This window comes from Cherax quadricarinatus, chromosome 60 (assembly GCF_038502225.1).
Source record: "Cherax quadricarinatus isolate ZL_2023a chromosome 60, ASM3850222v1, whole genome shotgun sequence".
NCBI classification, from domain to species: Eukaryota; Metazoa; Arthropoda; class Malacostraca; order Decapoda; family Parastacidae; genus Cherax; species Cherax quadricarinatus.
Window position 1 is genome coordinate 8,588,622 of NC_091351.1, and position 12,000 is coordinate 8,600,621.

The following is a 12,000-nucleotide window of genomic DNA, read 5'->3' on the forward strand; positions in this document are numbered from 1 at the left end:
TATATACAGTGGACCCCCGGTTAACGATTTTAATCCGTGCAAGAGGGGTAATCGTTATGCGAAATAATCGTTATGTGAATGAATTTTCCCCATAAGAAATAATGGAAATAAAATTAATCCGTGCAAGACACCCAAAAGTATGAAAAAAAAAAATTTTTACCACATGAAATGTTAATTTTAATACACACAAACTGAAAAAGGCATGCACACTTACATGACACTTACTTTTATTGAAGATCTGGTGATGATTGATGGGATGGGAGGAGGGGAGAGCATTATCTTCTTACTGTTTAGAAGGGGAATCCCCTTCCATTAGGACTTGAGGTAGCAAGTCCTTTTCCGGGGTTACTTCTGTCGCACAACAAATCTGTCCATAGAGCTCTGTACCTCCCGTTCCTTTACGATTTGTCTAAAATGGGCCACAACATTGTCATTGAAATAGTCACCAGCACGGCTTGCAACAGCTGTGTCAGGGTGATTTTCATCCATAAAGGTTTGCAGTTCAACCCACTGTGCACACATTTCCTTAATTTTTGAAGTAGGCACAATGGATTCCACAACTGGCATAGGCTTCTCAGGGTTAGCCCCAAACCCTTCAAAATCTTTCTTAATTTCCATACTAATTCTCACCCTTTTTACCACAGGGTTGGCACTAGAAGCTTTCTTGGGGCCCATGATCACTTATTTTCCAGAAACAGCACCGAAAACACTGTAATAATACGAAATATTCCGATTGTATGCTTGGATGTTATTGCGGAGGCTGGCTGGTAAACAATGCCACCGGCGGAACATGTGAGCGTGGCTCAGGCCGCACATTGGAAGCGTCTCGGACGAAAATCGGTAAGCGGGTTTTTAAGCGGTATGCGAGGCAAAATTTTTGCAATTAAAGTAAGCGGTATGCGAAATAATCGCTATGTGATGCCATCGTTATGCGGGGGTCCACTGTATATATATATAATTTACCCAGTAAGTGTATAACAAGTGAATAAATAATTTGAATGGATCTTATCATTAAATTTTGTTTCCTTCACAGAAATTCCCTCTAAAAATCACCTATACATATAAATAAATCTTGCATGTGATTTAATTGTAATTAAATCTTATTTTTCCTTATTTTCTCTATGGGGAAGTGGAGAAGAATCCTCCCTCCGTAAGCCATGGGTGTCATAACATATAACTAAAATGTCACTTCTCCTGAATAAATAACTAAATGTAAAAAGAAGAAAGGCTTTTGGTTTCTTATTTTTCGGGCCACCCTGCCTTGGTGGGAGATGGCTGTTGTTTTAAAAAAATTCTATTTAATTATTAATGAAATATGATTAATATGTAATAACTTCCTAATTGCCAGGTAATTCTTGTATCAACATCTGGAGCAAGTGGCGTAGGAAGTGGCATGTATCAGCGTTCTCTCAGTGTTCCTGTTATGAAAAGTAGCACTGGAGCATCACCCACTGTGATGAGAGGTGTTCCCTCTGCAGGCAGTACAATACCAGCAAGTCAAATGCAGTCTGGTAAATTTCAGCTTTTTATTTTGTTATTTTAGTATTATCTTGTACTATTTAAAACCACGTTTTTTTATAAGAAAGTACTTGATTTGGAAATAAGAACAAAAGAATAGAGGAACACTGTAGTAGACATACTGGTCCGTGCTAGACAGATTCTACTTAGACTCAGCTCTTCTCATTTGTATATAACAGTAGTGCACCAACTTGCAAAATTAACACATTCCTGAAAATTTTTTGTTACTTTTGTGTTCTGCACTTAGAAGCTGTTTTCCCATAGATCCCATGTTTTAATCAGAGGTAAGAATGGAGGAGCACTGCAGTAGGCCTGCTGGCCTATGCTAGGCAGGTCCTCCTCAAATCCATCTCTCTTCACTCTTATATTGGTCTAACATTTTTAAAGCTATCATTTTAGTTCAGTGACTACTTGGCAGATTGTTAACTCATCTACAGCTTAAGTGTCAAACCAATAATCACTCATATCTTTTCTGAATCTGTTTTATTTTTAATACCCTGGCTGTCTCCCTCTGAGGCTAGGTGGTCCAATAAAGAAACGCTTTCGCTATCATTCACATTACCACTGTCTTGCCAGAGGCATACAGATATGACAGCTTAGATGTCACTCTGAGAAGTAAATATCCCAAACCTTTAGAGTGCAGGCGCTGTACTTCCCACATTTGGGACTCAAGTCTGGCTAACCACTTTCCCTGAATCCCTTCAAAGAATATTACCCTGCTCACACTCCAACAACTCATCAAGTCCCAAAAACCATTCATCTCCACTCATTCCTGTCTAACGTGCTCGCACGTTAATCCTTTTCTCCTTGTTTTTTCTTGGTTAGATATTCTTAGTACCCTGTTGATATCTCCTTTGTTTACATATTTATTTCATTTGGGGAAGTGGAAAAGAATCCTTCCTCTGTAAGCCATGTATGCTGTAAGAGACGAATAAAATGCCAGGAGAAAGGCGCTAGTAACCCTTTCTCCTCTATAAATTACTAAATGTAAAAGTAAGAAAAACTTTGTATTTCTTAACAAACCATACCACGAGTGGGGATAGAACCTGCGATCAGAGAGTCTCAAAGCTCCAGACCGTCGCGTTAGCCACTGGACCAGCTAACCACAATAAGATTCGTCCAACTAGGTATATTTCTACACCATAATGCGACGGTCTGGAGTTTTGAGACTCTCTGATCACGGGTTCTATCCCTGTCCGTGGTATGGTTTGCTTGCAATCGTTTCATTACGATTTCGTGAGTTTTGTATTTCTTCATTTCCTGGTCACCCTGTTAAGATTTTTTTTTTTTTTTTTTGCTTTTCAAAATAGTGCCGTACTCGTAAGAAATTTTATTTCTGATCATGCCACAGATTAAAGGTTAAAGTTTTAGAAGAAATTAGATCACACTGTTTCTTATTTAAAATAAATACAGTACTGCAATAATCAGCTCTTCAATATTTTTTCCTCAGGGAGCAATGTGGGCTCAGGAAGTATGATCGTACCTTCAACGTACTCTGGTGGTGGATCACTTGTGTCAGGAGGAATGCCTCCATCTGGTTAGTGATACAATTTACGTGGTTTAAATTTTTTATTATAATTGTATGCTTTTCAACACAATACACCTGCCGTATCCGACCGAGGCAGGGTGACTTAGTAATTTAGTAATTTATACAGGAGAAGGGGTTACTAGCCCCTCACTCTATAATTGTATACATTACTGTTTAATTTCTGGAGAATATTTATATATATATTTTGAAGTTGGAGATGGGAAGTACAGTGCCTGCACTCGAAAGGAGGGGTGAGGATGTTGGAGTTTGGTTGTCAGCACACTTTTGGCAAGACAGTGATTGAGTGACAGTGATTGTATTCCCTTTTTTTTGGGTCACCCAGTCTAAGTAGGAGATGGCCTGTGTGCTGAAAAAATATCAAGTTTGTTTATGTAAATTTTTTGCTTGATGAAAAATCAGAAACAACCTTTCATTGACTACCTCGAAAACCTTTGCAGTAAGACTCTTATTGTTTAGGAAGCCATGAGAGCCCTAACATTTCTTCCTTATGTGGCTAAGAGCCGGTTATTAATTAGTTGGACTATGAAAGGGTCACACTGATCTTATGAGCATCTGCCCCGATATGTTGAAATCTCTTCATTCTGTACTTATTGTTTTAGTTACAGCGTGATATGACCTATATCAGTATAAACAAAAAGGAGTCTCACCAGAATAACTCTTGAAGGCCACCCTTCTTTTAGGTCTACATGGGCATCTTAAGTCCTGGCATTGGTGTATCCACAAGTATAAATTTGAACCATTTTCGGTCATTGATTACATAGAGGATGTCTGGGTATGTCAAATGTGAAATCTTGTTTGATAAGGCATGAATCATATGTTCAGTACCTTTTCTTCCTAGCAGGAGCCTGGAAATTTACTGTCAAAATAGTTCCTAATTTAAATATTGTAATGGAATGTCATGCAGTATTACACTGAAATACATACTTTTTTTTTTTTTACCACACTGAAGGAAGGGTGGGGGATATTACAGTTCAGAGAGCCATATGAATTGGTATCTTCCCACTTCTGGCAAGACTGCTGTTGATTGAGCAATGGTGAATGCGTATTTTTTGGGGGGTTATCCTACATAGGTTGGAAACGGCTGGCCTATTAAAAAAACAACTTTTTTTTTTACTTTATGTAAATATTTACAATAATATCTTTTGTGTCAACAGGAACGTACGTAAACAGAATGAGGCCAAGAATTCCTTCTGGTGCCCTGCCTCCTAGGCCTCGTCAGCGATCCAATTCTCTTGTTCTTCAGGCTGAAGCAGGAATGCCACAGAGAGGTAAAATTTTCTTTGTTATATGCAAGTAAATTTAATATGAAAGATTATCATATGCAAAATATTATGACAGGCAATATAAATACTAATGCTAAATTTTAGATTTAACTAAAAATTTGATGTTTTTATTTTGGTTCTGGTCTCGTAAATGCAAGCTTTTCGTATTTACTGTTTAATTTCTTTTTGCCTAGTCATCTAAGGCCTATGTAAAAATATTAGGTTTTTTTAAATTTAATCCTGCTATTCTTCGAAAATAATTTAAACCTTTTAATGAATATTGAATACTGTACTGCAGTTGACCCAGCGTTGATCTGTTTGTCTCTTAGTTGCATTCAGTCCTCATGATTTTTCATAACTAATGTGCTTCTCAAAACATGGAAGCTTATCAAATAATTTATTTTCAAATTTAGATGCTCAAAGATTTTTTTAACCTCAACAGTCATGTTCCACCAATACAGGGTGACCCATCCCTCCTTCAGCATGCAGGCATTGCCCTTCCCACCTCTAGGACTCGAGTCCAACTGGTTTTCTTGAATCCCTTCATAAAGTTACTTTCCTCACACATTATTGTTATTATTAGTTTTTTTAATTTAACATTAGTTGTTATTATTATTATTATTGTTATTTTGCATTTTATTGGTATTTATGGTGTGTAATTTTGTCAGGTGTGGAGTCAGGTGCAGGTAGTGGAGGGAGCAGTATGAGCTCTGGTAGTCACATGAGTTCTGTGCCCTCATTTACTGGGAGTCCATCTGGCATGGTAGCACCATCTACAGGTCCTCATGGTATGCCACCAGGCCATTTGATGACTCATCAAACTATTCAGGTTAGTAGCTTTATAAATTATTTACTGGTACATGCTGTGTACTTGGGCCCAAGCCCAAATTTGGTGCACTACCAATGTGGCAATGCCACATTTCTAGTTTTGCATATACAGTGGACCCCCGCATAACGATCACCTCCGAATGCGACCAATTATGTAAGTGTATTTGTGTGAGTGCGTTTGTACGTGAATGTTTGGGGGTCTGAAATAGACTAATTTACTTCACAATATTCCTTATGGGAACAAATTCGGTCAGTACTGGCACCTGAACATACTTCTAGATTGAAAAAATATCGTTAACCGGGGGTCCACTGTATTGTACAGTGGACCCTCACCTAACGATATTAATTGGTACCCGAGAACGAATATCGTTAGGCGAGTTTTTTAGCGTTAGCCGAGGCAAAAGTTAGCGTTAAAATGTATCGTTAGGCGAATTTAACGTTATGCAATGCGTTCGTTAGGCGAGAGTCCACTGTATTTTGAAACTTTTTAAATAAAGAGGACCTTAGGAGGAGATCAAAGTGTATTGCTTCTAAAATCTTTCTGTTTGTCTCTTATGGGTTTACTCAAACATTAATTAATAAGCTCATATATGATTATTTACAGGTTAGACCAAGCACACCAGTTGCTACAGGGAAAGCTGCAATACAGATTCGTCAGGAAGGAAGTAAGAAAATCTTGAAATTGATGTTTTGTTGATGCCTATATTTCTGATATTTAAAAAAAAAAATTAATATTTATCATATATATTATGCATGAATATGTTTGTAAAAGAATTGCGAATTTCTTTGCATGAGGATTTTGCAGCTTAAATTTGAATCATTATTGCTTTGTACTTTTAATGTAAATAATGAATCATCTTAGCAGTAAACAGAGTAAAAGTGAACTGTCAGCAATTAAAACAAAAAATTATGTTACTGCTGGTTATGCTATTTCTGTTTGTATCCACCTGAAATAATCTTTAGAAGGTTCATCTCTACTTTCTTAGGCTGGTCCAAGCTTTTGGAATTTTCTTTGGATAAGCTAGCATATCAAGAACATTTTAGCTTTGGCACATTTTTTTATTAAAGCATCACATTCATTTTACTTTATGCTAGGATATCTCTGCACTCATGTTTTGTTCGGAAAACTGAATTGAACCAGTTCTTACATATTATATCTCTCATTCTACAGCAGGATTCGAACCTGCACACTCTGCATCAAAGCACACAGTACTTTTGATCCCATATCTGGGGTCTGGCAGTGTGACTAAAGTACTGTGTACTTTGATGCAGAGTGTGCAGCTTCGAATCTTGCTGTGGACTGAGTGATAACGTTTGTAAGTAATTTCACTCGTTTGCGAACTGTTTAGCATCCTGCACACCTCTGAATGTAACTTGTGTAATCTTTCCTTGTAGCTCAAGTATTGCTACTTCTGTACTAGTCTGGAGGTATACCTTTGAAATTTTCTTGAGCTTACCTTTGTATGGGGCTAGGTAAGAGTTCCATACTGGTTCACGAAATCATAATAACACGATTGCAAACAAACCAGGGAACGGATGGGGCTTGAGCCCATGGCAAGTGAGTTTTAGGACTCTCACGGCATGGGTTCAAGTCCCATCTATTCCGTGATTAGTTCCATACTGTTGCTGTGTCCTCAAGGTATGGTTGTGCATGGATGGAGAAGAAGGGTTTCTTACATTTTCTAAATACTATTCTTAAATTTGACAGTCTCTCATATATTGTTGATGTCATTCTGTTTATGGACAAAGGGAGGTCAAAATATACAGTAGTCTTAACTTCTTTTTAAATTTCCCTACATGAGTTTGTATCATGCTGTATAACTTTTAGATTAGGAAATATAATAAATAACAGGTAGACAAATATTATAATGTTTTTATTTAGCATTTTAGTAGCTTGTAAAAGGCTTAATTGGATGTAAAATCTTGAATAAGTCCTCTTAATCCCTTGCTAGCATCAGGAGCCAAGATCATCACTCACTCGGTGGGAGGTAGTGGAGGCGGGATTGGGGTTTCCAGCAGCAATCCCAGTACTGTGTGCAGCAGCAGCAGCAGCAGTAGCAGCAGCAACAACAGCAGCAGCAGCAGCAGCAGTGTGGGTATGGGTCCAAATGCTCCAGGACGGCTAATGGGGCGGACTCCACTCTTACCACCCAGCTCGCCACAAGGGACTGGTGGGCCACTTTATGTGGTCACCACTAACTCCGGCACCATCACTGTTGTCACTCGCACTGTTGCTGCTGGTCAGGGTAGGAAATTTACGCAGATTCATTATGCAAATTAGTTAAGAATGAGTATTGCAAATAATTTTGTTAACCTTTTTATAGATAATATTACCACACTAATGTGGCTTTGGAGGTTGAAATAATAAAGTCAGCATCTGAATTTTGGTGGTAAAAGAACTTAAAACACTTTATACTTCTTTCAACAAGCCAGCTGTATCCCACCGAGGCAGGGTGACCCAAAAAGAAAAACAAAATTCTCTCTTTTTAACTTTAGGAATGTATACAGGAGAAGGAGTTAACACTTTATACATAAAGTGAAAAATAAATTTTATTATCAGTTTAGTAAACCCTTGATATAATGGACTAATGCTGGATTCTCCAAATGTCCATTAAATCAGAATAATGTTCAAGAGTTCACAAAAAAATACTGTAGTACTCTTGTATAACTAATATAATACTGTACATACAATTCACAAATACGCTTTGATAAACCTTGAAAATAAATGAGTTAAAATTTATTTATCTGTGGCTTTTGTCTACTGTCATTTCAGAAGTCTGTTATATCGAGGTCCGTTATATGGATGGTTTACTGGTACATGTCTGGTTTATATTTTTACATTAGTGTTTTATGGCTTTTTTTTTTTCTTAATCAGAGTTCTGGTGTTGGCTTGTGTCACTACAATTAATTTAGGAATTAGTGTTTTTTTCTTTCTTTCTTTCAACACGCCGGCCGTGTCCCACCGAGGCGGGGTGGCCCAAAAGAAAAAACGAAAGTTTCTCCTTTTACATTTAGTAATATATACAGGAGAAGAGGTTACTAGCCCCTTGCTCCCGGCATTTTAGTCGCCTCTTACAACACGCATGGCTTACAGAGGAAGAATTCTGTTCCACTTCCCCATGGAGATAAGAGGAAATAAACAAGAATAAGAACTTGAAAGAAAATAGAAGAAAACCCAGAGGGGAGTGTATATATGTGCTTGTACATGTATGTGTAGTGTGACGTAAGTGTAAGTAGAAGTAGCAAGACATACCTGAAATCTTGCATGTTCATGAGACAGAAAAAAGGACACCAGCAATCCTACCATCATGTAAAACAATTACAGGCTTTCGTCTTACACTCACTTGGCAGGACAGTAGTACCTCCCTGGGCAGTTGCTGTCTACCAACCTACTACCTATGTAGTGTTTTTTCTTTCTTTCAACACACCGGCCGTATCCCACCGAGGCAGGGTGGCCCAAAAGGAAAAACGAAAGTTTCTCCTTTCAAATTTAGTAATATATACAGGAGAAGGGGTTACTAGCCCCTTGCTCCCGGCATTTCAGTCGCCTCTTACGACACGCATGGCTTACGGAGGAAGAATTCTGTTCCACTTCCCCATGGAGATAAGAGGAAATAAACAAGAACAAGAACTAGAAAGAAAATAGCAGAAAACCCAGAGGGGTGTGTATATATATATGCTTGTGTATGTGTAGTGTGACCTAAATGTAAGTAGAAGTAGCAAAACGTACCTGAAATCTTGCATGTTTATGAGACAGAAAAAAGGACACCAGCAATCCTACCATCATGTAAAACAATTACAGGCTTTCGTCTTACACTCACTTGGCAGGACAGTAGTACCTCCCTGGGCGGTTGCTGTCTACCAACCTACTACCTATGTAGTGTTTTTTATCCTCAGTTATTCTAATCTTCTTTCAACAAATCGGCCATATCCCACCTAGGCAGGGTGGCCCAAAAAGAAAAACAAAAGTTTCTCTTTTCAACTTTAGTAATATGTACAGAAGGGATTACTAGCTACTTGCTTCTGGCACCAGCAATCCTACCATCATTTAAAACAATTACAGGCTTCCTTTTTACACTCACTTGGCAGGATGGTAGTACCTCCCTGGGCAGTTGCTGTCTACCAACTTACTACCTATCATTCTATCATTCTAATATCTTTGTTTATTTAGTTTTGTTTTTAGGATTTTTTCTGTATTTCAAATTTCTGTATATTGGTTTAAGTGAACCACAGGAACACAATCTTATCAACTTAGTCTCACAGACTACCAGTTTCATAGTACTCTACCAGTTTTAGCTCAGTCTGGCCTTGTTTTGCTTTCCATTCTCTCAGATTCCCATTCTCTGTGCTGTAACAAGACTGTGCCAGCAGCTTGGACACATTCTGCAACTAGAAGTTATCAGTTTAGCACTTTCCATTTTGAATACAGGTTGACCATCACTAATCCAGCATCAGTTTTTTTTCTCATTATGCACTGCGTGCTTCAGAATTTGTTTTTATATTGTGCACATTTACCACAAAGACCTATTCTCTCATATGTAGGCCCAAAGTTACTGGTCACAGCTTATCTGAGTGAGCTGAGCTCATGGTGACTGACTGTGGCTTCAACGTCACCTTATCTTTTATGGACAATGTACGGTGTATGTGCTTTACACAACGAGAAGCATTTCTTTTACTCATTGTAACCATGGCTTGGGCTAAAAGTGAGCAGATTATAACAATAAATAGAGAAAAGCAAATTGGAATGACTTGTGCAGCAAGTAGCACTGCCAAATAGTAGCTGCAGGTTGGTGTGGCAGCCCTGGAAATTTTAAATTAGGCTAGCTGAAATTAGTGCCAGATTACTGATGGAACTGGATTACCGATTGCTGGATTAGTGATAGCCAACCTGTACTAATAATGAAGGGTTAGATGACATACCTAAATTAGACCATTGTCTGCATTAGGCCCATTTGTTCCTTTAGAGTAGAGAAGAGTAATAGATATACTCAGTGTTTTTCTTGCATACCTCATAGAAAATGAAGGCCTGACGAGTGTCCACAGGATGTGCCAGTTGCTTCATGATTCCACACTAGATGAGGGATGCAAGTATAAGACTGATCAAGGTTACTTATTGTCAAATGCAGCAGCTTGTAAAGATGCTCAAATGCAAACTGCCAATTAACCCACCAGCAAGGAAATTCTTTGAAGTTCTTATGTGATAGTTTCTCTGCCTTTATCGATATATTGTACAGTTGAAGGCAGCCTGTATATCACAGCCTTTAGTAGGTACACAAACTGTATGATGTGTATAGCCAGTCGTATGCAAAATGTATAGGTTTTTTTACTGATGGTGCCACCTCGTTGTTTAGTTCATTCCTCTCACCACCTTAATGTTATTATGGCTCATCTGTGTCTTTACCTGTCACCAATGTTCTCTGACTCCCTCTCTTATCTCAAACATTCTGTTCCTGTCCACTTAGTATCATCCTAGGAGTAGTTTGTCAGGGTCATGTTCCCTGGTCCCCTTCTGTAGTGAACCTCTTGTGAACCTATGGATCTTTTTTCATTTTTTTTTTTAATGTTCACTTGCAGACTCCATGCTGGTACTACATATTTCAAGTTGAGCCCTGGGTATGTTGTGTATAATGTCCTGAATGACTCTGTTTAGGTTCTGGAAAATTAATCATAGGTTAGTCTTGCATGTGCTACTGAAGTTAAATGATTGATATGTACTTCTGATGGTGTGCTTGTTGTAATGCTTATGTAATACCAGATATTTCTCCTTGCATGGTGTCTGCAGTGTTTCTCCTTCCAGGCTGTATTTTATGATTGCACTAGGGTATTTGGGTATAATGAATATTAAGTTTTGTGTGATTTGGCATGAAAGCAATTTTTAGGGCTTCCCTGTCTAGCAGGGAGGAGGGCCTGCAAAAGAGATCCTCTGCATTTGCTTTATAGCTGTTCAGATTATTTTAAATGATTTCCTAAAAATTGCCTACAAGTTAGTGATTGTGTGAATGATGTTGAAAGTGTTTCTTTTTTGGGTCACCCTGCCTCATTGGGAGATGTCCAATGTGTTGGAAAAAAAAAAAAGATTCATAATTCACCTATATAAGTGCTATGGCACTGTGAAGTGCATTTCTTGTTAGTGCTGCCACCTCTATTTTAGGATTCCTAGGGGGTCATCAAAACCAATGTGCCAAATTTTATATTTTGGAGAAAGAAAATTTTTTTCTGTATGTGTTGCGATAAACACACACATAATGATTCAGTTTGCTCCAAATTGTCCAAACTTCATGATTTTTTTACTGGATATATGTCATATCATCCCTATACAATGGTGAAAATTTGGTGGAAATTGGTTGAAAAAGCTACCAAAAGAAAAAAGTACTTTTTTTTGGCAGCACTTTTACATTGATGATGAAAACAAAGGCATATGTTAAACATTCCTGATTAATTGCTTTAACCCTTTCAGGGTCGACAGGCCCTGTCAGAGACTTGTTCTAAGGGTCGGCCAAATTTAAAAAAAAAAAAAAATTGTTTTTTCTTATAAAAAAAACAGAGTTTATTTTACTGAACATTATAGGCTAAAAAAATTTTTTTACCATCAATACTTATCGAGATATGGAGGCGTGAAGTTGATGAAAAAGGGGCACCGTGTGGCAACATCGCCGACTGCTGTCACCCGGTATTCTTTTATTTATTTTCTTATGTACTAATTTCTATTATTTTTTAATTTTTCTTTTTTCCAAGTAACTTTTATGGCCTGTGAGACCAGTATGATCAGTATTTTGTAAGTTATTTCTTTTTCAATACTACACAATAAGGGCATAAACACTGTTGTCATTGTTTTGTTTACAA

The 12,000-nt window shown here is 37.8% G+C and overlaps 1 protein-coding gene across 3 annotated transcripts in view; it reads left to right on the plus strand.

The window, feature by feature from the left end:
• LOC128694492 (BRCA2-interacting transcriptional repressor EMSY) overlaps positions 1–12,000 on the plus strand; it is a 97,307-nt gene that overhangs the window by 40,010 nt on the left and 45,297 nt on the right. For all 3 annotated transcript variants that reach the window (XR_011393671.1, XM_070097912.1, XM_070097913.1), the window contains exons 8-13: positions 1,349–1,511; positions 2,969–3,055; positions 4,222–4,335; positions 4,998–5,158; positions 5,762–5,822; positions 7,110–7,403. Coding sequence is in view for 2 of the 3 variants with exons in the window: in XM_070097912.1 (XP_069954013.1) it covers positions 1,349–1,511; positions 2,969–3,055; positions 4,222–4,335; positions 4,998–5,158; positions 5,762–5,822; positions 7,110–7,403 (880 nt within the window). In the remaining variant the exon portion in view is untranslated. The remainder of the gene's footprint in view (positions 1–1,348; positions 1,512–2,968; positions 3,056–4,221; positions 4,336–4,997; positions 5,159–5,761; positions 5,823–7,109; positions 7,404–12,000) is intronic.